This window comes from Hyperolius riggenbachi, chromosome 11, assembly GCF_040937935.1.
Source record: "Hyperolius riggenbachi isolate aHypRig1 chromosome 11, aHypRig1.pri, whole genome shotgun sequence".
In the NCBI taxonomy this organism is placed as follows: Eukaryota; Metazoa; Chordata; class Amphibia; order Anura; family Hyperoliidae; genus Hyperolius; species Hyperolius riggenbachi.
The window spans coordinates 175,377,711-175,404,993 of record NC_090656.1 but is presented as its reverse complement, the minus strand read 5'-3'; the positions used below and the strand labels follow the sequence as shown (position 1 = coordinate 175,404,993).

The 27,283-nt window shown below is 46.6% G+C and overlaps 2 protein-coding genes across 4 annotated transcripts in view; one reads left to right on the top strand and one right to left on the bottom strand.

Annotated features, from left to right (window-relative positions):
* LOC137537915 (5-hydroxytryptamine receptor 3A-like) overlaps positions 1-9,660 on the bottom strand; it is a 106,358-nt gene extending 96,698 nt beyond the window's left edge. Inside the window, exons 1-3 of the mRNA XM_068259845.1 lie at positions 9,432-9,660; positions 3,818-3,961; positions 810-929 (exon numbers count right to left, since the gene is read on the bottom strand). Coding sequence (XP_068115946.1) covers positions 810-929; positions 3,818-3,961; positions 9,432-9,660 — 493 coding nt within the window. The remainder of the gene's footprint in view (positions 1-809; positions 930-3,817; positions 3,962-9,431) is intronic.
* Positions 9,441-24,625, top strand: LOC137537579 (inactive hydroxysteroid dehydrogenase-like protein 1). Of its 3 annotated transcripts, none has more exons than XM_068259451.1 (5): positions 9,441-9,539; positions 10,802-11,034; positions 19,640-20,082; positions 21,520-21,747; positions 23,852-24,625. In XM_068259451.1, the coding sequence occupies exons 2-5, from the start codon at positions 10,815-10,817 to the stop codon at positions 23,921-23,923; spliced, it is 963 nt and encodes a 320-aa protein (XP_068115552.1). In that variant the 5' UTR covers positions 9,441-9,539; positions 10,802-10,814; the 3' UTR covers positions 23,924-24,625. The 3 variants fall into 3 exon arrangements, with proteins under 3 accessions (XP_068115552.1, XP_068115551.1, XP_068115553.1); XM_068259450.1 differs by having other exon boundaries at positions 9,525-9,588; XM_068259452.1 differs by having other exon boundaries at positions 9,530-9,588; positions 10,806-11,034.
* Positions 24,626-27,283: the final 2,658 nt, after the last annotated feature.

The following is a 27,283-nucleotide window of genomic DNA, read 5'->3' as shown; positions in this document are numbered from 1 at the left end:
AGTGGACCCCTGAGGTGCAGGTGGCCACTGGCTGTCCTCAAGCTGACCTCCGAAAAGCGGAGGAGAGACAGACTGTACTGCAGCCAAGGATTCCGTGATAGATTGGGAATCAGACTGTACTGCAGCCAAGGATTCCCTGATGGATTGGGAATCAGACTGTACTGCAGCCAGTGGACTCCTATGGGGTAGAGCCCCCTGACTGAACTGCAAGAAGGACTTCCTGAGGAGCAGGTAGCCCTTGCAGCTAATTGACACCTGGAGGGTTAGTGTCACAAGTAGTACAGTAAGACTGATCACTCAAGGGATGAGTGACAGCCAGAAGGGTCAGACAGGCCAGGTCGGCAACACACGAGTAGGTAAGGTACAGAGACAGAAGGCTGATTCGGTAACCGGGTACAGGCAAGGTTGGCAACTGGTAGACAGATGGGCAGAGGTACCGAATCAGAAAGCAAGAGAGAGGTCAACAGAGCCAGAGGTCATAACAAATATCAATACGCACAATCCTAGTCTAAGGTGTGAGGTCCTTGGTCTCGACACCCGGGAACTAGTCTAAAGAATAACACAGAATAACTGGAGACGTTTATCATCTAGAGGAAACAACCGTTTGGGACAACTCTGAACTTTATGACCCTCCTCTGCACAGTATAGACAGAGCTGTTTTGTCTCTCTGCGCTTCTGCTCCACCTGGGACAACTTCGACCGCCCAATCTGCATTGTTTCTGGTGGAGGTGAGTCGGGTGGTGATGTATCAGATGGAAATGAATCAGGTTGAGGCGCGGTGTGGGAAACATATCTCACATCGTTCCTACCCTGAGTATGTCTCTGATAACGTAGGCGACGATCAATTCTGATGGCTAATGAAATGGCCTCATCAATAGACTTCGGCTCAGGGTGACCCAACATCAGATCAGAGACCGCATCTGACAACCCTGATAAAAAACAGTCCAAAAGTGTGAATGAGTCCCATCTAGCTGAAACTGCCCACTTCCTGAACTCAGCTGCATAATTTTCCACCGGACCCTTGCACTGCCGTAATGTCTTGAGCTTCCGCTCAGCGGTAGAGGCAGGGTCCGGGTCATCATAAATTATAGCCATAGCTTTAAAAAATGCCTCAACCGAGGCCAAAGCACTATCACCTGGCTGGAGATTATATGCCCACGTCTGGGAATCCCCTGACAATAGTGTCTTGATAGATGTAATTCTTTGTGCTACAGTTCCTGAAGAATTAGGTCTCAACTCAAAGTATGATAACACTCGGTTTTTAAAGTTCTGAAAGTCAGATCTGTGGCCAGAAAACCTTTCAGGTACAGACATGCATATGTCTGTGCTAGGAGGAGATCGCACTGCGTCCACAGCTGTCTGATAAACTTGCACTGTCCCAGACAAAGTGTTAATTTGAGTCTGGTGACTGTCTAGCACGCGGATGAAAGTTTCCACCAAGGTGGTGAGTGCATTAAGACGGCTGTGAAGTGCGTCCATTTGGGTTTGGTCTGCCGTTCTATAACGATTGGTGTCAGCGCGCAGAGAGAATCTGATTATTGGTGATCTGCAGTATCACCAAGAATGCAGATATATACCCGATTATTGATGATCTGCAGAATCACCGATAATACAGATATATTGCTAACCTCTGGACACCTATGGGTATGTGAGTGTTTGGTGTAACAGTAGTACTTTGAGTAATGCACCTGCCGAGCAGGTGATAATAGGCAGTAAAGGGATACTGCTCTTGAGGATACAGGAACCTTCCAGCAGCCTGAGTCTCTCCAAGGGGTGGAGTCAGGCTGGAGATAGGAAGGACCAGAATGTGAGTGACACCTGAAGGTGGATGAGGTAAAGGGGGAAGAGGCGCCCAGAGCAGATAAAATACGTTAAAAACAAATAAAATGAAAAAAGTGAGGTGGCTTACCTCAATGAAGACAAATTCACGTATTAATAGAATTTTATTGCACTGGCAACGCGTTTCATGGGTGCATACCCACTTCCTCAGGCCAAATAGGAGTGCCTAATAGTCCTTGTAGCCACAAATAAGGCGCCTTATTTGTGGCTACAAGCACTATTAGGCACTGCTATTTGGCCTGAGGAAGTGGGTATGCACCCATAAAACGCGTTGCCAGTGCAATAAAATTCTATTAATACGTGAATTTGTCTTCATTGAGGTAAGCCACCTCACTTTTTTCATTTTATTTGTTTTTAACGTATTTTATCTGCTCTGGGCGCCTCTTCCCCCTTTACCTTGTGCCTTCACCCTCCTTTTGGAGGGGGATCAACCCTCTTTGACCAGTTTAGGTCATTTGAGGTTTGCTTTTTATCAAGAGTGCGACCATCACCAGCTCTGTCTGGTCACCTGAGTGGAGTCGGGGTTATACATCTCCACCTGCTTCTAGTGGTCGGTTGCCCTTTTGCAACCCACCTTTGTGAGTATAATACATTCGCATATTGTACATGCTTCTGGTACTGTGACATACTGCACCATTTGGGCTCCTGTTGTCTCTGTGTTTTCTTCCTGCAGGGTGCAATTTTTATTATCCCTACTTTTTGACCTGAAGGTGGATGTCACTCTCTGATCTGGAGACTATCTCTTAAGAGGAGAGACAGCTCTCGAGGTCGGGCACACCTGGTCGGTAACACACGGACAGATAAAGTACAAAGACAGAAGACTGATTCGGTATCCAGGGCAAGCAGGGTTTGGCAACGGAGTATCAGATATGCGAGGTACCGAATCAGGAGACAGAGGAGTAGTCAGGAAAGCAATAAGTCATAACAGATATCAAACAATGCCTAGTCTGGGTGTGAGGTCCGTGGTCTCTACACCCTGGAACTAGTCTGAGGTATAACAGAATGATCATACAAGTTCCCTAGTCTTGGGTGCGAGGTCCGTGGTCTCAGCACCCTGGAACTAGTCTGGAGAATAACACAAATACAGTTCCCTAGTCTTGGGTGCGAGGTCCGTGGTCTCAGCACCCTGGAACTAGTCTGGAGTATAACACAAATGATAGTACAGTTCCCTAGTCTGGGTGTGAGGTCTTTGGTCTCTACACCCTGGAACTAGCCTAAGCATAAACAGAATAACAGTACAAGTAATCTGGCTCAATGTGAATTCCCAGGTCCACCTGGTTCAAACACACTGTTGGATCTGACTAAGGTCTGAGTGCATTCACGTAGTGTTCGCAACGGCAGACAACTTGCAACTGGCCAGCAGTAACTATATATGGAGTAGTGCTCTCCTGCACCACCCCTAATTGATCAACCAATGGTATCCTGCTCTGGAGTCAGCTGATCGGCGTGATCAGCTGACTCTCTCTGCCCAGTATAAGAATTCTGCCTCTCAGCGCGCGAGCGCGTGAGCGCGTATTCCTAAGCCTGTGTGCACTAACAGACTCAGCTACACCAGACACACGCCGCCGCGTGCAAACCGCCGCGCTGGACGCGGAACCAGCCGCCTTACTGTTGTTGCATGTGGCGGTTTTTCCGCGTTCTGCCCTGCTACTAGACACACGCTTCCGCGTGCAAATCACCGCATTGGACGCGGAATCAGCCGCCTCCTCAGTAGCACACGCGGCGGCTTTTCCGCGTTCTCTCACAGTGACATTATTAATCTTTCTGACCACTGGATATGGTGCTATAAATCTAGGTCCTAGTTTAGGTGATGGTCGTTTCAACGCCAAATGTCGAGTAGATACCCACACCATGTCCCCTGGGGAAAACTTCCACTCTACAGACCGTCTCTTATCTGCCTGTTTTTTCTGAGTCCAAGGTTTATTTGGCACTGGTAGGGGTTGCAATGTACCCACTGGCGCCTGACGAGATGGCTTACCTTCTGGAATATCTCGTTGGTAAGGGCCCAGAGTAGCCACCCCGTCCTCCCAGATCTCAGTAGCTGCCAAAACCACCTTCTGAGGTAGAATGGTCTTAGGCTCAAAAGACCTAGATAGAGCATCTGCTTTGATATTTTTACTACCTGGTATATGCATAACAGGTGACCGGGAAGGACAGTACCCGTCAGCAAAATCCGCACACTGTACTGCCCCTCCTCCGACCTGTATCTTGGTAGCACAAACAGCAACTCTCCCCAAACAATGCTGATGACAATGGGCCGACCATCTTTGTAGTTGACCTGAAGCCCAGTCAATCTGAGGAGAGTGGAGTTGCAACCAGGGCATACCAAGAACAACGGTAGAGGTTACCATTGGCAGAACCAGGAACTGTAATTTCTCTTTATGTAATACCCCTAAACTACACAACAATAAGGGGGTTTGGAAAAGAGGTTGACTACTCTGTAACGGAGAGCCATCTACTGCAGTGACCAGAATCTGCTGGTCTAGTGGGAATAAGGGAATCCCCAATTTTTTTACGAAATCATAATCTATGAAGTTAGCTGCAGAACCGGAGTCTACAAAGGCTTCTGCGGAACTAGTCTGACCCTCCCATGTAATAGAGCACGGAAGGAGCAGACGATTATTGTTTAGAGATAAAGACCGCTCGCCTATAGTATGACCTCTAACTACCCCTAGGCGGCCGCATTCTCCTGGCTTTTTAGAACAATTCTGGACAACCTGGCCCTCCTCAGTACCATATAGACCAAGTTTTCCTGACCTTCTGTGACTCTTTTTCACTTGTCTCAGCCCAGAGTATCCGATTTGCATCGGCTCGTCTGGAGGTGACGAAGGTAGAGAAGAGTCGTATGAGACAGACCTTATAGCATTCCTACCACGAATCTGTTTCTGGTAGCGTAAGCGGCGATCTATCTGCACGGCCAAAGAAATTGCCTCGTCGACAGATTTGGGTTCAGGATGTCCTATCATCACATCATGGATTGCATCCGACAATCCTGCCAAAAAACAGTCTAATAATGCATATGCTCCCCATCTAGCTGACACAGCCCACTTCCTAAACTCATCGGCGTAACTCTCAACTGATTTACGACCCTGCCTGAGCATCTTGAGCTTCTTTTCAGCAGTGGAAGCAATATCCAGGTCATCATATATAATGGCCATGGCCTTAAAAAATTCCTGAACTGATGATAACGCCTCATGCTCTGCATGCAGGTTATATGCCCATGTTTGGGAATCACCTGATAACAGGGTTTTTATGAATGTTACCCTTTGAGACTCAGTTCCTGACAAGGTAGGCCTCAACTCAAAATAAGACAGTACCCGATTTCTGAAATTCCGAAAGTAAGATCTATGGCCAGAAAATTTTTCAGGTACGGACATGCAGATGTCCGTGACTGGAGGGGATCGCACTGTATTTATAGTTAGTTGAAGTTCCTGAATAGCCCAGATAGCTGATGGATCTGAGTCTGTTGGTTCATAATCACCCCGGAAAGATTGTTTACCGTGGTGGTCAGGACTTCAACATGACTATGCAGTGCGTCCATCATGTTTTTGGTCTGCCGTTCTGTAACGATTGGTGTCAGCACACAGAGTATTTCTGATTATTGGTGATCTGCAGTGTCACCAACAATACAGATGCTATACCCGATTATGTGTGATCTGCAGAATCACCAATAATACCAGTATAGCTTGACACAGGACACCTAATGTGGTAAAGTGTTTGGTGCAACAGTAAGAAAGGTTATCTCCTGAGGAGTGGGAGATACAGACTCTACTGCAGCCAGTGGACCCCTGAGGTGCAGGTGGCCACTGGCTGTCCTCAAGCTGACCTCCGAAAAGCGGAGGAGAGACAGACTGTACTGCAGCCAAGGATTCCCTGATAGATTGGGAATCAGACTGTACTGCAGCCAAGGATTCCCTGATGGATTGGGAATCAGACTGTACTGCAGCCAGTGGACTCCTATGGGGTAGAGCCCCCTGACTGAACTGCAAGAAGGACTTCCTGAGGAGCAGGTAGCCCTTGCAGCTAATTGACACCTGGAGGGTTAGTGTCACAAGTAGTACAGTAAGACTGATCACTCAAGGTATGAGTGACAGCCAGAAGGGTCAGACAGGCCAGGTCGGCAAAACACGAGTAGGTAAGGTACAGAGACAGAAGGCTGATTCGGTAACCGGGTACAGGCAAGGTTGGCAACTGGTAGACAGATGGGCAGAGGTACCGAATCAGAAAGCAAGAGAGAGGTCAACAGAGCCAGAGGTCATAACAAATATTAATACGCACAATCCTAGTCTAAGGTGTGAGGTCCTTGGTCTCGACACCCGGGAACTAGTCTAAAGTATAACACAGCAATGACACAGCAATCCTATACTTGACTGTGAGGTCCTTGGTCTCAACACCCTGGAACTGTGACACCAGAAATCCGCTGAGGGGTTTTTGCACCCTCTCCCTGAGAGCTATGTGGCAAAGAAACTGCCCTTGCCACTACAATTTACCTATCATTACCTGCTGTCTTCTAGAATCTAAGGGTAGCCACTAATGATCCAATCTTTTTAATCCAATCTTACCAAATCTATGTAGTAGTAGAGTAAACTGATGGAATATATTAATTAGATACTATAGGCAGTTCCCTTATATTAGATAGAAATGGTAAGATTGGATGAAAAAGATTGGATCATTAGTGGCCACTATAACAATCCTTACCTGCCTGCTACTAGTATCTACCTATCCCTTACTCATACCCCCCAACCGTCCCGTTTTCGTCGGGATTCTCCCGATTTGGGGGGCCCGCTATCCCAGGCCCCCCCTCTTGAATCCCGACGGCTGGGCAGAAAATGGAGGCGGAAAAACTGATCGAGGCTCCAGCCGCGGTAATGAGGGATGCGGGAGCCGGCTTCATTACTTCCTCCCTCCCTCTCTGAATGCCCCCCTGATGTATGCCCGTGTGCCCCCCTCCCCTCCCTGTAGGCAGAGTGAGCACAGCGGAGCGGGCAATCGGGTCCTCTTACCGCTAATGCACGCGTACACTGTCTCTGGCATCGGACTTCCATGTGCTTCCTGTTTACTATGACGTCACAGGAAGCACATGGAGGTCCGATGCCAGAGACAGTGCACGCGTGCATCAGCGGTAAGAGGACCCGACTGCCCGCTCCGCTCACTCTGCCTACAGGGGGGGGGGGGGCGCACAGACATACATTAGGGGGCATTCAGAGAGGGAGGGAGGGAGGAAGTAATGGAGCCGGGCTCCCGCATCCCTCAGTACCGCGGCTGGAGCCTTGATCAGTTTTTCCGCCTCCATTCTCTGCCCAGGCACCCCCCCCCCACACACACACAAGTGGCACCCTACTCCCCACCCACGGGCATTCTCCCCACCCCCTCCACTGACAACCCCCCTACCCACCAAGTGTCAGTGTACCCTGGCCCCTGCACCCTGGCCCCCGGGCCCCTGCACCTTTCCCCAGGCACCCTGCACCCTCCTTCCCCAGGCACCCTGCACCCTCCTTCCAGAGGCACTCTGCACCTTTTCCCAGGCACCCTGCACCCTTCCCCAGGCACCCTGCACCCTTCCCCAGTGTCAGTGTACCCTGGCCCCTGCCCCAGGCACCCTGTCCCTTCACCCTTCCCCAGGCACCCTGCACCCTTTCCCAGGCACCCTGCTTTTGGCCCCTGTCCCAGGCACCCAGTGCCTGACCCCTGTCCCAGGCACCCAGTGCCTGGCCCCTGTCCCAGGCACCCAGTGCCTGGCCCCTGTCCCAGGCACCCAGTGCCTGGCCCCTGCTTCAGGCACCCAGTCCCTGCACCCTGCTCCAGGCACCCAGTCCCTGCTCCAGGCACCCAGTCCCTGCTCCAGGCACCCAGTCCCTGCATCCTGCCCCAGACACCCTGGCCCCTTCACCCTTCCCCAGGCACCCTGTCCCTGCACCCAGTCCCTGCACCAGGCAACCTGTCCCTGCACCAGGCAACCTGTCCCTGCACCCTGCTCCAGGCACCCAGTCCCTGCACCCTGCTCCAAGCACCCAGTCCCTGCTCCAGGCACCCAGTCCCTGCATCCTGCCCCAGGCACCCAGTCCCTGCATCCTGCCCCAGACACCCTGGCCCCTGCACCCTTCCCCAGGCACCCTGTCCCTACCCCAGGCACCCTGTCCCTGCACCCAGTCCCTGCACCAGGCAACCTGTCCCTGCACCCTGCACCAGGCAACCTGTCCCTGCACCCTGCTCCAGGCACCCAGTCCCTGCACCCTGCTCCAGGCACCCAGTCCCTGCACCCTGCTCCAGGCACCCAGTCCCTGCACCCTGCTCCAGGCACCCAGTCCCTGCACCCTGTCCCTGCCCCAAGCACCCTGCTCCAGGCACCCTGTCCTTGCACCCTGCTCCAGGCACCCTGCACCCTGGCCCTGCATCCTGCCCCAGGCACCCTGTCCCTGCACCCAGTCCCAGCACCCTGCCCCAGGCACCCTGTCGACACCCTCCTCCTACCCACTGACACCCTCCTCCTACCCTCTGGCACCTTCCTCCCCCACCCACTAGCACCCTCATTTCCACCCAGTGTCACCCTCTCCCACCCACTGGCACCCTCCCCCGCACACTCCCTCCCATTGTCATCCTCTTGCAAAAGCAGGGGTGTGGCTTAAGGCCACACCGGGGGCGTGGCTTAAGTGTCCCTCTTTCACATCTTCAAAAGTTGGGAGGTATGCTTACTGCCTGCTACCGTTGTTCATTTGCAGTTCTGCTGGTTATTCTGTGACAATGGGTCCAAAATAATTTGCAGCTCATTGAAAACTGTAAATAATAGTAAATTATATTTAGATTGTAAACCTCCTTGTGCATCCTACCTGATCGTGCACACAGAATAATGCAAACTTGTATTAATTAGTACTACTATTTCAGTGCATGATCTGGCATTGTGTGCCTCTACTGCTTATTGCCTGTATTGTGATGTCTGTCTCCCCTATTATCATTGTCTATAATCTTATTTATTGTCCAGCTCCACGTAATATGTCGGCGCCATATAAATCCAATAAGTAATAATATTATCATAGCTAAAATAGGAGTTAATTGCATCAACACTTTTATTTAAAGGTGTATATCTTTCCTACATAGAAAAGGTGGTAGGTGATATGCCTACTTAGCATACCCATCTATATGTACATTGTACAATAAAAGGTGTACTATATAGCTCTCTATTCTTTGAATACCTCTCTAATTTATCAACATCACTGTTTCAGTCTGTATCACACCACAAAATAGTGAGCTTTGTTGAACTAATTGTAATAAAATAATACATTTATTTATATGTCTCAAATTATTCAAACTGTCTACATTACTCTTATGATAATTAGAACCTGTAGATGTAAAAAGTGCTGCATTGCAAAGCCCATCATGCATGCTAGTCATGCTAGGCAGATTTACTGTAGCCTGTTAATGGTACAGGTCCTATCAGGTACGTAAAATACAAGCATAAACATTTACAGGATGTATTTCAAATATGATCTAATAGTATTTACTAAATTATGATACAAAGAACGATTATAGGTATTATAGGTATTATTTTGCAGTGTAGGTAAACTGTGCTCTCCATGTAGATTCTGCAGTGTCACCCTCTACAGAGCTGCCAGGACCTGGAGCCCGGAATGAAGTTGCTCTGGCCGGGGACATAAACACGCAGCGCTGCTGATACTGAATCGTGCCGTTGGGTCCTCCTGCAGGTGAGACGCTGGAGTGACAGGAGAAGGCACAGGTCAAGGCAGCCTTGATGTACGAATTGAATGCCTGGATAATATACCACAGACAGAAAGATGCTGTGCTTCCCGAGTCTCCTGTGTGCATTCTGTTTCCTAAAGATATCACACATCTTGCCTGTGTCCTCTGCAGCAGTAATGGGATTGATGCATCTTCAGAGTCTGAGATTTGTATAGTAAACAGATGAATGCCTAGCCCTAGTGTGGCAGACTGGGGATTCTTATGCTGGATACACACAGTGCGTTCCCGCACTCGATGCGCCGCTCGATTTCCGGCCGCTCGATTATTTCCGAGCGCATTTCGATGATTGTTAGGTCGATTCACAAGTTAAGTATGCCAAATCGACCTAACGATCCATCGAAATGCGAATCGGACATGTCGGAAATAATCGAGTCGACGGGAATCGAGCGGCGCATTGAGTGCGGGAACGCACCGTGTGTATCCAGTATGAGGCCTCTTCCACAGATATCGAGCAGTTCAGCATCCTGTCTGCCGCCCACAACTGCCATTTGGGTGCAATTTAAATGCAGCCAAATGGCAGCGATTGTAACACTGTGTGAAAAATGCTGACACGGGGCGGCGTTACCACGCGCAGAATAACAATCTCATTGTGTTGCTTATCTCATTTTCATGATTGCGCTGCTGTTGCCGGGAGTGCTCTGTGTTTGCGCCATTCAGAGAGACTTGAACTACGCAAGCGCATAGCGATCCTGGAGACGGTAGCGCAATCACGAGTGACATGCATGCGCAGAAGATCCCAGCTGTGGATCACGATCTTTAGGAGGAGACAGTGGTGGCCTGTAACACGGGGGAACCTCACTGTGGGACCTAACAGACTTCTAGGGGCTGGAAGACGCCCCAGGTGAGTAAAACTTTTTTTTTTTTTGTAAATCACTGGATGTATCCTTTAATGTAATTCACTTCAGGATTTGGATGACTAGTGTTGAAGGGATTGGCCAGCAAGCCAAGATTCTTTTTTTTTTAGGGCTGGTGCTCACCAATTGTGCCACAAATTGTCAGTGTGACAGAACACCTGCTCTGAATACTTGTTTTGCATCGGTGTCAGTGAATCACACAGAGTAGACTGGGATCACACAACCACAAGGAAAATAGCATTTTTAATAGGAGGAAAAGAAAGTATCATTGTGTACTGTAATTATATAGATAAGTACCACAGGAAAATATTTTGTAATGTAGTCTGGGGTAAATCCTTTGTCTCTGATTTCAGACAGGTGGTCTCCATGGCGTCAGTGGACAGCTTTCATCTTTTATACCGTGAAGTTGCCAGATCTTGCCATAACCACTTTGAGTTTCTGGCCGTGGTGGGAGCTCTGTACACAGCAAGGAAAGGCATCAGCATCCTGTGTGAGTGTTACAGTGCGATCAGACTGCATGTTACGCCACATCTGCTGAGGAGGCAGGACCTGGCCAAGCAGTATGGACAGTGGGCAGTTGTCACCGGTAAGTTCATTACTTTCAAACAAACACTTAATGTGGTATTACTGTTCTGTCGCCCTTGTAATTGACAATCAAAGGGCAGTACAAAGAACATGAATTTTGAGGGAACACTCATGAATAAAGAAGGTCTTTTATGTCTCTTAAGGCTAATTTCACACCAGGACGTTGCGTTAGAGGGGGCGTTAAGGTCGCATAACGTCCCCCTAACGGAACGCCTGGTGGTGCTAGATCTGGACGTCAGAGTGAGCCGCGTTGTGCAGCTCACTCTGGCGTCAGTGATGCCGTGATGCGCACTCTTGTGCGCATGCGGCATCACGTGGTCCCGCCGGCCAATCGCCGCACAGAGCGGCTGCTCCAGGAAGTAAACACTGCACGTCATAACGTGCAGTGCATATTAATTAGCCATGTGCCTGGCCGCTCTCCGCTCCTCCCCAACATTACTGAGCATGTGCAAGCAGTCTAACGCAGCTCAGCCGCGTCCAAAGTACTGCATGCAGTACGTTGTCTTGTGACGCAGCGTTACAATGTAACGCAACGTCCGCACTGTGAACAGCCCCATTGATTTTTCATTACTGTGCGGTGGGCTGCGTTACAGGCTGCTCTAACGTGCGCCTGTAACGTCCCACTGTGAAACCAGCCTAAAGGTTGCTTCATCAGAGGCTTTTCACATTAACTGATCAACTTGAGATCAAAGTCAACAGAGGACATGGGGACTTACACCACTTTGACAGCAGTGGGTGTATAGACCCCAATCAATCTTATTCTAGTTTTTGAAGTGCAGCCACCTTAGTTAACCACTTGAGGACCTAGGGCTTTCTACCCCTTAAGGACCGGCCACTTTTTTTCCATTCAGACCACTGCAGCTTTCACGGTTTATTGCTCCTGCGATTTTTACTTTTTATTATATTCATCAAAAAAGACATGAATTTTGGCAAAAAAATGATTTTTTTAACTTTCTGTGCTGACATTTTTCAAATAAAGTAAAATTTCTGTATACATGCAGCGCGAAAAATGTGGACAAACATGTTTTGGATAAAAAAAACCCCATTCAGTGTATATTTATTGGTTTGGGTAAAAGTTATAGCGTTTACAAACTATGGTGCAAAAAGTGAATTTTCCCATTTTCAAGCATCTCTGACTTTTCTGACCCCCTGTCATGTTTCATGAGGGGCTAGAATTCCAGGATAGTATAAATACCCCCCAAATGACCCCATTTTGGAAAGAAGACATCCCAAAGTATTCACTGAGAGGCATAGTGAGTTCATAGAAGATATTATTTTTTGTCACAAGTAAGCGGAAAATGACACTTTGTGAGAAAAAAAAAAAAAAAAGTTTCCATTTCTTCTAACTTGCGACAAAAAAAAATGAAATCTGCCACGGACTCACCATGCCCCTCTCTGAATACCTTGAAGGGTCTACTTTCCAAAATGGGGTCATTTGTGGGGTGTGTTTACTGTCCTGACATTTTGGTGGGTGCTAAATTGTAAGCACCCCTGTAAAGCCTAAAGGTGCTCATTGGACTTTGGACCCCTTAGCGCAGTTAGGCTGCAAAAAAGTGCCACACATGTGGTATCGCCATACTCGGGAGAAGTAGTACAATGTGTTTTGGGGTGTATTTTTACACATACCCATGCTGGGTGGGAGAAATACCTCTGTAAATGGACAATTGTGTGTAAAAAAATCAAAAGATTGTCATTTACAGAGGTATTTCTCCCACCCAGCATGGGTATGTGTAAAAATACACCCCAAAACACATTATACTACTTCTCCCGAGTACGGCGATACCACATGTGTGGCACTTTTTTGCACCCTAACTGCACTAAGGGGCCCAAAGTCCAATGAGTAACTTTAGGATTTCACAGGTCATTTTTGTTTCAAGACTACTCCTCGCGGTTTAGGGCCCCTAAAATGCCAGGGCAGTATAGGAACCCCACTAATGACCCCATTTTAGAAAGAAGACACCCCAAGGTATTCCGTTAGGAGTATGGTGAGTTCATAGAAGTTTTTATTTTTTTGTCACAAGTTAGCGGACATTGATTTTAATAGTTTTTTTTCACAAAGTGTCATTTTCCGCTAACTTGTGACAAAAAATAAAATCTTCTATGAACTCACCATACTCCGTACGGAATACCTTTGGGTGTCTTCTTTCTAGAATGGGGTCATTTGTGGGGTTCCTATACTGCCCTGGCATTTTAGGGGCCCTAAACCGTGAGGAGTAGTCTTGAAACCAAATGTCGCAAAATGACCTGTGAAATCCTAAAGGTACTCATTGGACTTTGGGCCCCTTAGCGTACTTAGGGTGTAAAAAAGTGCCACACATGTGGTACCGCCGTACTCAGGAGAAGTAGTATAATGCGTTTTGGGGTGTATTTTTACACATACCCATGCTAAGTGGGAGAAATATCTCTGTAAATGACAATTGTTTGATTTTTTTACACACAATTGTCCATTTACATAGAAATTTCTCCCACCCAGCATGGGTATGTGTAAAAATACACCCCAAAACACATTATACTACTTTTCCTGAGTACGGCGGTACCACATGTGTGACACTTTTTTGCAGCCTAGGTGCGCTAAGGGGCCCAACGTCCTATTCACAGATCATTTTGAAGCATTTGTTTTGTAGACTACTCCTCGCGGTTTAGGGGCCCTAAAATGCCAGGGCAGTATAGGAACCCCACAAGTGACCCCATTTTAGAAAGAAGACACCCCAAGGTATTCTGTTAGGTGTATGGCGAGTTCATAGAAGATTTTATTTTTTGTCACAAGTTAGTGAAAAATGACACTTTGTGAAAAAAAACCAATAAAAATTAATTTCCGCTAACTTTTAACAAAAAATAAAATCTTCTATGAACTCGTCATACACCTAACAGAATACCTTGGGGTGTCTTTTTTTCTAAAATGGGGTCACTTGTGGGGTTCCTATACCGCCCTGGCATTTTACAGGCCTAAAACCGTGAGTAGTCTGGAAACCAAATGTCTCAAAATGACTGTTCAGGGGTATAAGCATCTGCAAATTTTGATGACAGGTGGTCTATGAGGGGGCGAATTTTGTGGAACCGGTCATAAGCAGGGTGGCCTTTTAGATGACAGGTTGTATTGGGCCTGATCTGATGGATAGGAGTGCTAGGGGGGTGACAGGAGGTGATTGATGGGTGTCTCAGGGGGTGGTTAGAGGGGAAAATAGATGCAATCAATGCACTGGGGAGGTGATCGGAAGGGGGTCTGAGGGGGATCTGAGGGTTTGGCCGAGTGATCAGGAGCCCACACGGGGCAAATTGGGGCCTGATCTGATGGGTAGGTGTGCTAGGGGGTGACAGGAGGTGATTGATGGGTGTCTCAAGGTGTGATTAGAGGGGGGAATAGATGCAAGCAATGCACTGGCGAGGTGATCAGGGCTGGGGTCTGAGGGCATTCTGAGGGTGTGGGCGGGTGATTGAGTGCCCTAGGGGCAGATAGGGGTCTAATCTGATAGGTAGCAGTGACAGGGGGTGATTGATGGGTAATTAGTGGGTGTTTAGGGTAGAGAATAAATGGAAACACTGCGCTTGGGTGGTGATCTGATGTCGGATCTGCGGGCGATCTATTGGTGTGGGTGATCAGTTTGCCCGCAAGGGGCAGGTTAGGGGCTGATTGATGGGTGGCAGTGACAGCGGGTGATTGATGGGTGGCAGTGACAGGGGGTGATTGATGGGTGATAGGTGATTGGCAGGTGATTGACAGGTGATCAGTGGGTTATTACAGGGAAGGACAGATGTAAATATTGCACTGGCGAATTGATAAGGGGGGGTCTGAGGGCAATCTGAGCGTGTAGGCGGGTGATTGGGAGCCCGCAAGGGGCAGATTAGGGTCTGATCTGATGGGTAACAGTGACAGGGGGTGATAGATGGGTAATTAGTGGGTGTTTAGAGGAGAGAATAGATGTAAACGCTGCGCTTGGGTGGTGATCTGATGTCGGATCTGCGGGCGATCTATTTGTGTGGGTGGGTGATCAGATTGCCCGCAAGGGGCAGGTTAGGGGCTGATTGTTGGGTGGCAGTGACAGGGGGTGATTGATGGGTGATAGGTGATTGGCAGGTTATTGACAGGTGATCAGTGGGTTATTACAGGGAAGGACAGATGTAATTAATGCACTGGCGAATTGATAAGGGGGGGGGTCTGAGGGCAATCTGAGCGTGTGGGCGGGTGATTGGGTTCCCGCAAGGGGCAGATTAGGGTCTGATCTGATAGGTAACAGTGACAGGTGGTGATAGGGGGTGATTGATGGGTGATTGATGGGTAATTAGTGGGTGTTTAGAGAAGATAACAGATGTAAACGATACATTTGGGAGGTAATCTGACGGCGGGTTTGCGGGCGATCTAATGGTGTGGGTGGGTGATCAGATTGCCCGCAAGGGGCAGGTTAGGGGCTGATTGATGGGTGGCAGTGACAGGGGGCGACAGGGGGTGATTGATGGGTGATAGGTGATTGGCAGGTGATTGACAGGTGATCAGTGGGTTATTACAGGGAAGAACAGATGTAATTAATGCACTGGTGAATTGATAAGGGGGGGTCAGAGGGCAATCTGAGCGTGTGGGCGGGTGATTGGGTGCCCGCAAGGGGCAGATTAGGGTCTGATCTGATAGGTAAAAGTGACAGGTGGTGATAGGGGGTGATTGATGGGTGATTGATGGGTAATTAGTGGGTGTTTAGAGGAGAGAATAGATGTAAACAATGGATTTGGGAGGTGATCTGATGTCTGATCTGCGGGCGATCTATTGGTGTGGGGGGGTGATCAGATTGCCCGCAAGGGGCAGGTTAGGGGCTGATTGATGGGTGGCAGTGACAGGGGGTGACAGGGGGTGATTGATGGGTGATAGGTGATTGGCAGGTGATTGACAGGTGATCAGTGGGTTATTACAGGGAAGAACAGATGTAATTAATGCACTGGTGAATTGATAAGGGGGGGTCAGAGGGCAATCTGAGCGTGTGGGCGGGTGATTGGGTGCCCGCAAGGGGCAGATTAGGGTCTGATCTGATAGGTAAAAGTGACAGGTGGTGATAGGGGGTGATTGATGGGTGATTGATGGGTAATTAGTGGGTGTTTAGAGGAGAGAATAGATGTAAACAATGGATTTGGGAGGTGATCTGATGTCTGATCTGCGGGCGATCTATTGGTGTGGGGGGGTGATCAGATTGCCCGCAAGGGGCAGGTTAGGGGCTGATTGATGGGTGGCAGTGACAGGGGGTGATTGATGGGTGATAGGTGATTGGCAGGTGATTGACAGGTGATCAGTGGGTTATTACAGGGAAGAACAGATGTAATTAATGCACTGGTGAATTGATAAGGGGGGGTCAGAGGGCAATCTGAGCGTGTGGGCGGGTGATTGGGTGCCTGCAAGGGGCAGATTAGGGTCTGATCTGATAGGTAAAAGTGACAGGTGGTGATAGGGGGTGATTGATGGGTGATTGATGGGTAATTAGTGGGTGTTTAGAGGAGAGAATAGATGTAAACAATGGATTTGGGAGGTGATCTGATGTCGGATCTGCGGGCGATCTATTGGTGTGGGGGGGTGATCAGATTGCCCGCAAGGGGCAGGTTAGGGGCTGATTGATGGGTGGCAGTGACAGGGGGTGATTGATGGGTGATTGACAGGTGATTGACAGGTGATCAGGGGGATAGATGCATACAGTAAACAGGGGGGGGGTGGTCGGGGGGGGGGGGGGTCTGGGGAGAATCTGAGGGGTGGGGGGTGATCAGGAGGGGGCAGGGAGCAGGGGGGGGGGATAAAAAAAAAATAGCGTTGACAGATAGTGACAGGGAGTGATTGATGGGTGATTAGGGGGGTGATTGGGTGCAAACAGGGGTCTGGGGGGTGGGCAGGGGGGGGGTCTGATGGGTGATGTGGGCGATCTGGGGCAGGGGGGGTACAAAATCAGTGTGCTTGGTGCAGACTAGGGTGGCTGCAGCCTGCCCTGGTGGTCCCTCGGACACTGGGACCACCAGGGCAGGAGGCAGCCTGTATAATACACTTTGTAAACATTACAAAGTGTATTATACACTTTGTATGCGGCGATCGTCGGGTTAACATCCCGCCGGCGCTTCCGTATGGCCGACGGGATGTTGCGGCGGGCAAGCGGCGCCAGGCGGAGGATCGCGTCACGGATTACGCGATCGCTCCGCCCATGCCCCTACAAGGACCGCCGCCATTTGTCAATACGGCGGTCCTTGCGGGGTGCACTTCCCGGCCGCCAATTGTACATACGGCGGTCGGGAAGTGGTTAATGCTGGTGCTCAGTGTCGAAGTGCGCAGTTGCCCATCTGTGCCACCAATCCCCCTGTGTCCTGTTGACTTTTTGTCTCCAATTAGCCCTTTTGGTCTCTACAGGAAATTGCTTGTAGATTGTGAGGCATTACACAATAAATGAATGTTGGTCACAACAAGATGAATTTATTGTTTAATACCTTTGATAAAGTGACTTTTCTGAGTCCCCAAACATACGTTAAGCTTTGGTTATGATGCTATATTCATCATTGTGACCTCAAAATTCAGCGTGTCCTTGATTTTACTATGTTACTTGAAAGCTTTTGTTTTAATGTATTCTTTTGATCTGTTGAAGCCTGTTTTTATAAGCAGTTTCAAAGTTCATAACTTTGATTTTGTTCCAACATCTCAATTAGGGCTGGAGCCTACTAACGCAGTTGTGTTCTCTTCTATCCGCTTTTCAGCATCTCTAACATTGATGTGTAACTGAAAAGCGGACACAACTGCGTTAGTGGGCTCAGGCTCTAAGGCCACATAGACACATCAGACCATAGTCTTTTGAAAATGATAGATCACAGGCCATGTAGTATGAGAGCCATACCTTCACAGTCTTTTCTATGGAGCTGAACTACCCATCAGAAAAAAATCTTTGCAAGATGCTGCACACACACATGCTGTACAGACACAAAAGATCAGTATCTGCAAAAGATCTGTTCCTGCCAAAGATCCGTTCCTGCAAATTGCATTCATAGTCTATGAGATCTGCAGATCATCATACACACCTTGTTTAACTGACATTCATCTGCAGATCAGACAATCATCTGCAGATCTGAAAATCCATCCTGGTGGATCTGATCTGCAGATGAATGTCTGTTAAACAAGGTGTGTATGAGGGTCTGCAGATATCATAGACTATGAATGCAATTTGCAGGAACGGATCTTTTGCAGATACTGATCTTTTGAATGTGTACAGCATCTTTGTGTGCAGCATCTTGCAAAGTTTTCTGTCTGATGGGGAGTTCAGCTCCATAGAATAGACTGTGTAGGTATGGCTCTCATACTACATGGAAGGGGGTACAATTGGTCTGTGATCTTTCATTTTCCAAAGCCTATGGTCTGATGTGTGTACGAGCCTTAAAGTGAATGTTTACCAACTTAAAAATAAAAAAGTCGGATACTCACCTAAGGAGAGGAAATGCTCGGTACTAATGAGCTTTCCCTCTCCTCTCCCGGTGCCCGGTCCCGCACAGGATCCCCCGTAGCAGTATTCGACCAGTTCGGTCAAATACTGCCACTTCCGCAGCCAAAGGGAGCTTTCGGGAGCACTCGGGCTCCTGAAGACGGGCCGCTCCATACTGTGCATGCGTGAGCGCCCTCTATGACGCACTCGCGAGTGCGTAGTATGGAGCGGCCTGTCTTCGGAAGCCCGAGTGCTCCCAAAGACCTCCGAAGTCCCTGCGGCGGCGGACGCGAACTAGGACCGAGTCTTCCCTCTCATTAGGTGAGTATCTGACTTTTTTTTATTTTTAAATTGGTAACCACTGGCTTTAAGGCAGGGCTTTTCGACCCTGTCCTCAAGTACCACCAACAGTGCATGTTTTGTGGAAGTCCACAGAGGCAGTTAATCAGCTCTGCTGAGACACTAATTACCTCACCTGTGAATGCGTGTAGTTTTCTGCAAAACATGCACTGTTGGTGGTACTTGAGGACAGGGTTGAAAAGCCCTGCTCTAAGGGATAATCAAAGTGATGCAAATACTTCCACGTTTATGGAAATTTTTATGCAAATATATGCAGTTTGAAAATGGACCAATCAATTTAAATCCAGGTTTAAATTGACTGGTCCATTTTGAAGCTGCATATATTTGCATAAAAATAGCACACATTTGCATAAACTCTGAAGTATTTGCATATCATTGATCATCCCATATCTCAATGCTGATTGACTTACACATGTATATTGTAAAAGGGTTAAGCCCAATCTACACCATACGATTCTTTATACGATTCGATTACGCTTCTATTTACGATCCGATTAAATGGGGCTGTCATCAGAAAAAAATAAACCTTATTCTAGGTACCCACTTTTAGATCTCAACCCGATATTATTAACCACCTTGCTAACATGCCCCTTTATGATCTCAGCAGAGATCTAATCTACCTCCCTGCCCACACCCATAAAAGGTTAATTACTTTGCAATCATTCCACAAGGGCAAACTGGTCAGATGATACCTACAAAAAATTCTGATTGGAACTTAAATGAATTGCTGTGGTTAACATTGCCTTATTTGCGTCAATATGACTTTACCGTTTTGTTGAAGGTAACTCAACAGGTTTTTTTGTTTTTTTTTGTCTTCTAAAGGAGCCACAGATATCATTGGAAGGGCATATGCAGAAGAGTTGGCAAGCCGCGGTCTGAATATTATCCTGATGTGTAGCAACAGACCGGAATTACGAAGTGTCTCCGATGCCATAGCTGAAACATATGGTGTTAATACCAGCTTTCTTCATGTAGACTTCAGCCAGGGGCATCTTGCATACCATTCCATTAGCAAGGCTTTGACAGACGTGGATGTGGGCATTCTAGTGAACAATGCAAGGGTGTTCTGTGAAGATCCACCATATATTATGTCCGTTCCACAAGACAAAATCTGGGAGATCATCAATGTGAATGTTGCAGCAGCTGTTATGATGGTTCACATAGTGCTACCTGGCATGGTAGAAAGGAGAAGAGGAGCCATTGTCAACGTGTGTCCTGGAAGTGCATCCAGACGCAGAGACTTATCTCAGATAGCTGCATCTAAGGTAAAATATAGTTTATATGGATATTCTAACAACTAAGTGACTAAGCAGGATTTAGCAGTTATGCATTGTGAACATTCAAAAACAAGCTTGCTTTTTTCAGCCTGTATAGAGGAGAGCAAATTTAAGATAAACCCAGATAACAAAACTGGGGCAGTGATAACGGTGACCCTGTACTGGATCACTGTTTCTTTGTTTGGTAGCAAGGCTCTAGCTTTAAAGTGGATCGGAGATAAACTTTTACTCATTGCATAATTGTGTTCCTTTCATATAGTTTATAGTAGGGCATTCCTCAAGCCAAATACTTTTTTTGTTTTATAGAGAACCTGTAACAAAATAAAGTTCCCTTGGGGGGTACTCTCCTTGGGAGGAGGAAGCCTCAGGGTCCCACTCCTGTAGCTGCAGGCAGTCCAGCGCTGGCTCCCCCAAAGTGTCCCGGAATCGTCCCTCGACAAGCCTGATACATTTGCATTTATACATCACCTGTCCTGTGTTGTAGTGCCCGTCTGTCGTCCGAATCCACCACTCTTCCATTAGCCCCATACACGGGGCTGGCGCGTAGCACACCAGCTCATGTGTGACGTCACACACGCCATGCCTGCGGCATGTTTGTGGCTAATAGAGAAGTAGCAAATTTGGACAATGGAAAGGCACAGCAATACAGGACGGGTAATGTACAAACGCACATATGTACATTTATACACTAGGGAACAGCAGCAAGGCAGCGGACCCGGCCGATTCCTGAGAGATTTCGGCATGGAATTGATTGGGTATCGGCCTGCAGTGTATGGGCAGGCAACAGATCTCTCTGATCAGAGAGAGATCTGTCTCTTGGTTGTTCTGCCCATACATCATTTGATTTATGGGCACCTTTTACATTTCATTTAGCTGCTAATTGATAAGCCTGCTATTACCGACAGAACTATCAGATTGAGCTGGAAGAGTATACTTTCTGTAAACAAGGCAGAAAAGCATCTGCTGTATCCGGAGGGGGGCTGACTGACTGCGCAGGCGCTGCCTGGCGGCATGCACCCTTGTTTGTGCGCCCGTGAGGTCACAACTACAAAGTGCGCAAGCGCAAAAAAAACCCGGCCGCGTGATAAAGGACGCGTGCTGCCGGCCAGCACCTGCACAGTCAGCAGCAACCACTCTGACCAGGGAGTATGTTCGGGGGGGGGGGTCACTACCGGAGAGGGACAGAGAAGACTGGGGGGAGTGGTGGGCATGAGGAGGGACTCCTTCCCCCCCCCCCCCCCCCCCCATTTTTAAATGAATTATAAATTATCCTGTAATGTTTTAGAGGGAAAAAAATTTGAAAACGCCAATTTTACACAAACAGTGGCTGCCTCTCCCTCATGCACTGAGCAAACATAATTAAAGGTATCTGTAATACTGTAAATTTAATTTGTATTTCTTTGTCGTATTTAACTTTTATTCTAGGCATATCTGGCCACTTTCAGCAAACAGCTGCAGTGTGAGGTTCGGTCCAGTGGAATCTTTGTTCAGCTGTTGACTCCTCTGTGTGTTGGAGACAGACAGGCAGCATCTACTGGAATTTCACATTATCTGTCAGTCTTTACCCCATCCTCTGAAGTTTACGCCCGACACGCTGTGAGAACATTGGGGATTACCAGCAGAACCACAGGATATTGGGCCCACTCCTTGCAGGTAACCATTTCTTACTAACCATTATTTACTGATTAGCTAAAACAGAACTTGGCCTTCTTGAAACAGAAGGTATTTGCGATTATTCAGGTTGGAGTGAGCATTTGAGGTGCCCCACAATGCATCCCTGCTGAATATGCAAATAATGCCTTTGTTGTCCCTGAAAGCTAAACACACCTTCATAACCGTAAGGGTGGAGACACACTGAGCATTTTTTTTTTTTTTTAATAAGCTTTTGTTTTTAAAAACACTATTGACTTACATTAAAATCATGGCAAAATTGCTGATATTGCGATTCTCTAAATCAGTTTTACTGCGATTTTAATGCAAATCAATGGGAGCATGTTTTTAAAAACGAATTGAAAAATCATTCTGCCCTAGCAGGGCTTTTTAGTCCTTTTTAGTGCCTTATACATTCCTAGGTGTTCTGGTTCACCATAAGCTTGCTGGGGAATCTCTATCAACAGCTAAAGAGTTAAACAGAAACCGTAACCAAGAATTGAACTTCATCCCAATCAGTAGCTGATATCTCCTTTCCCATGAGAAATCTTTTCCTTTTCTCAAACTGATCATCAGGGGGCTCTGTATGGCTGATATTGTGGTGAGACCCCACCCACAGTGTGATGTCCATGGTTCTGACCTCACACTGTGGGAGCCTTGTTGCATTGTGGGAAATAACAACAGCTGTTTGCAGCTGTTTCCAACTGCAAAAAAGCAAGCAGCATCTCCTTCCACTGACATCACCTGCTAGCAGTAAAAATGTCACCATGTTATACATGTCAGAATGTAAATCAAGGAGAGGAAAGATTTTACAATGGGCAAACACTGACTAAATCATTTATACACAATTATTGTAAAAATGAAGCAATTTTTCTATTTACATTATTTTCACTGGAATTCATCTTTAAAATCACATGCCCAATATTGTGTATACCCCTTTATGCTGCCAAAATTGATCAGATTAAAATATGGGCAATTTGGAGGCCTACCTTCTTTCATTACTTTATGGTCCACTTATACACTGGCATGCCTTTTATAGTGCTTTCAGCAGTGGACAGCGGTCAGTACGGGCTTATTGAATGTGCTTTGGCTAGGCAGCCCCACATGCAACAAACTGCGATGAAGTATGTTGTTCAATACCTTTCTCTTAGAGTTGACATTACCGTACCCCTTTCAGCAATTTATTATACAGTAGGCCATCCATGAGACCAACTAGCCCTCATTCCCAGCTCACATCAATGAGCATTTGAGCACCCATGACCTTTTCATCAGTTGTCTCTCTTTGGACTGTTTTTTCTAGGTAATAATCAGAGTACCAAGAACACCCCCCACAAGACCTGCTGTTTTGGAGACGCTCAGACCCAGTCTTCAAACTATCCAATTTGATCCTTGTTATTGTAACAAAATAAGTGCTATTAAAGGTAACCAGGTAACCTGAAACTATAAGTATATGGAGGCTGCAATATTTGTTTCCTTTTAAACAATGCCGGTTGCCTGGCAGCCCTGCTGATCTATTTGGCTGCAGTGGTGTCTGAATCACATCAGAAACAAGCACATAGCTTATCTTGTCAGAAACACCTGATCTGCTGTATGCTTGCTCAGGGTCTATGGCATAAAGTATTAGAGGCAGAGGATCAAGACAGCCAGGCAACTGCTATTGCTTAAAATGAAATAAATATGGCAGCCTCCATATAGCTCTCGCTACAGGTTCCATTTAAATTCACCTGTTATTGGGATCTAGTGCTGTGGCTGATTTGTATATTTAAACTGATGAAACAATTCATCAATATGAAAATAAAACTCAATTCAAAATAGAAATCTCCCAATGTTGCCTGTCACCCTGGAGTAACTCAGTGCTATGGGTGATTGCACAGTGTCTGCCTGCCCTGCATTTTGTATTGGAAGAGTGCTCTGCCATCAAAGCGGAGGAACTGCCTTTGTAGGGTAACAATGGCAGTTTAGTAGTGCAGTTAAAAATACTGAATTGTCTTTTTTTTTTTTTTTACCTGATAATCACTTTATATTTGAATTGCTGTGATATTTACTGAGCTCCCAAACCATAAATGTGGAAAGTTGTCATTTATGTGTAATTTAATTCTCTTTACAGCTTTTGGCGTGTCAATGGATACCCGACTGGATGTCTACATCAGCTGGAAAACGTTTTCTGAGCCTTACCTGACAGTGTGTCTTTACAACACCACAGAACTCTAGATGCAGACTGAGTGTCCTTCTGTTGGAAATGTACATGATGGTGTGTTTGTGGTTCTATGTGTAAAATTCTGAATGTGTCTTTTGTCATTCATATTGTGTGGCAATACGTAAAATGAGAGGGAAAGAAAAGAGGGTCATCTATTAATGGGGTATATTCACAAAATAACAGTAAAATGTATGTGCACAGACAGCACACAGATTTTACTGGACATTGTGCAAACTACGTAATAAAGTTCACAAAGTTTGTGTAACTTGGGTTGTACACACAGCGTATATTTATATGGTTGTATATCATACATTGTGTGCGTATAAAATGTGAGTTATTCTTACTATGTAATGTGCACAATGTAGTTTGTGTAATGCCCAGTACAATGTACCTGCACTGCCTGTGCAAGTACAGGTATACTGTATTTTACTGATCTTTAGTGAACACACCACACTGTGCTCTTTTATATTTTGATACTTTAGTACATTGTTTATATGTTCATTTGCATGGGTCTCCTGGGTGCATAAGATGGAGATAAATGGGATGTCAGCTAATAAATACTTAATTTTAGAAAAAAAAAGCATTAAAATGATTATTTCAGTTTCCTCCGGTTGCAGCGGTGTCCTCCCACATTGCAGGAACACCCTAGTAGGGATGGCTTCCCAATAAATTGGTCTTACAGTACATATGGCTTTTCTTGTATTACTTTTTTTTTTTTTTTACACTGGTCACCATGTTTTTTAAATGTCATCTATAAATGGCAATACTGTGGCAGCTACTGCTTTGATTGCCATATTTTAATAAACCCAAACTGGTGACTTGCAGCTTAAAGGGAACCTGAACTGAGTAAAATTATTTAAAATAAACACATGACGTAGCTGCAAATGAATATTACATACTAACCTCAGTCAGTTCCTCTCAGAAGCTCACCATTTTCTTCTTACAGTGATCCCTTCCAGTTCTGACACTATTTTGTCGGAAATGAAATATACCAGTTGCTGACAGTTATGTATCAGCTGCTGTGAGCTACAATTGAATGTGCAAGGTAATGTCCATGTTTCCCTATGGCTCAAGTGGGCACTATAACAGTTTAACAGCGTGCTGACCAGGAAGCGGTTATGGGGTAATGGCCATTTTCAAAATGGAGGACAGAGAATTCCATCGATCACAGTGGACAAACGGGACGCAGGAGAGGAGAAAGAGATTGATGAGCAGACTACATGGGAAGTAAGTATGAACTGTGTATGTTTATTTTTACTTTTTATTTTCAGTTAAGGTTCTCTTTAAAGGACAACTGTAGGGAGGTGGCCATGTTTTTTTTTTTTTTTTTTTTTTCTTCCCCCTTTTGTGCAATACCAGTTGCCTGGCTGTCCTGCTGATCCTCTTAATACTTTTAGCCATAGACTCTGAACAAGCATATGCAGATCAGGTGTTTCCGACCTTAATGTCGAAAGTGACAAGATTAGCTGCATGCTTGTTTTTGGTGTTATTCAGACAGTACTGCATCCAAATAGATCAGCAGGGCTCCCAGGCAACTGGTATTGCTGAAAGCGGTATTATCACTATAAAAAGCAAATTTCAACAGCAACTGGTCTGAGTGTATTGATAAATATTCTAATCCTGCATTCAAAACTTGTAATACCTTTTCTGCTGTTATGGTTTGTAGTTATCACATACTTTATGGCACTGGCTCTAGTGCCAAAGAGTTGAATGCTGGGAGTTCTTTTTATCTATAATATATTCCTTCTCTTCCATTTATTTCCCTGCCTAGCTCCTTATCAAAAACACCCTCTGATTACTTCTGTTTTCAAGCAAGGCTGAGGTGACTCAGTGATTGGATGTGTAAATAAAAAAAAAGACAGTGCAGTTGTTAGTATACACCTCAGTAGGAGTGTCTGAAGACTCTGGGAGGAGGGCAGCTGATGAATACACAATGAGCAAGAGAAGGGAGGGGGGAAAACAAGAGTCAGGGAGGATAAGATGTCAGCATTAGCTTGGCAAGATGGCCAATGCCTAGAATAGGATTTTCTGCTTTTCCTTTGTAAAATTCACAGGAATCATTACGTGGATAGAACAATAGCGGAAAATTGTTACTTACCTATCCGTAATTTTCCTTTCCCGATGCCTTCATGTCATCACACCAATGGGTAGATGCCCCGCCCACTCTACCCCATAGGACGTGAAATATATACATTTGTATGCATCCTCCGCCCCCCCAGTCTCGTCAACCTCGGAATCACCGAAGTCAACAAGAAGGGAGGGAGTTGTGTGATGACATGAAGGCATTGGGAAAGGAAAATTACAGAGAGGTAAGTAACAATTTTCCGCTTTCCCAATGCCTATGTCATCACACCAATGGAAATTAACTAGGAAATGAAGGGAGGGAGAAGAAATGCTGTCACACAATCTTTAATTATATTTTCTACACATTAGTAGCACTCAAAACAGCTCTCCCAAACACAGCAGTTGATTGAGCAGACATATCAAGCCTGTAATGCCTCATGAAGGTATTAATACTCTACCAGTTGGCCGCCTGACAGATTTTGTCTGGAGGGACTCTGTTCATTGCTGCCCAGGAAGTGGATACACTACGTGTTGAGTGGACCACTATTTGTTCCAGGGGTTTTAGCCCCGAACTTCTGTAAGCTGTCTGAATGGCTTTAACAAGCCAGGAAGCCACCGTTCTCGTGGAGGCAGGCTGACCTTTCCTGCTTCCTGCAGGAACTACCCAAAGCCTCTCAGTAACTCTAAAGTCCTTAGTGGCTTCCAGATAGGACTTCAGCGTTTCAGCGATATCCAATGGGTGCTTTGTTTCCGAATCCTCTTGAAGAAACACGGGTAATGTCCAGTCCTGGTTCAGATAGAAAGGCTCCTTCGATAATGCTTCCAGCACTAGAGGGAGATCCCATTTAGGGAATAAATTCTTCCTTGGGGGTCTCAACTTTAGGACTCCTCTAACAAACTGCTTTAGTAAGGGATGATTGCCCCATGGCGAACCCGTTAGTGCAGTAATAGCTGAAATATGTCCTTTTATGGTATGGTAGGCTAAACCCTTTTCTACCCCCCTCTGAAGGAAAGCAAGTAGTTGATGAGGTTCAGGGGTCAAAGGATCGAATTGTTCCATACTAGCGAACTGTTCAAACCTATTCCAGACTCGAGTGTAGGTCGCGTTGGTTGTTGGTTTTCTAGCCTGAAGTAAAGTCTGTATCACTGCATTCGAGCAGCCTAATGACTGTAGCCTCTTCCCCTCAACACCCAAGCCATAAGGTTCAGTTTCTGAGGTTCTGGGTGACATATCGCCCCCTGCTGCAGTAGATCCGGTCTGTTGGGGAGAGGTAGAGG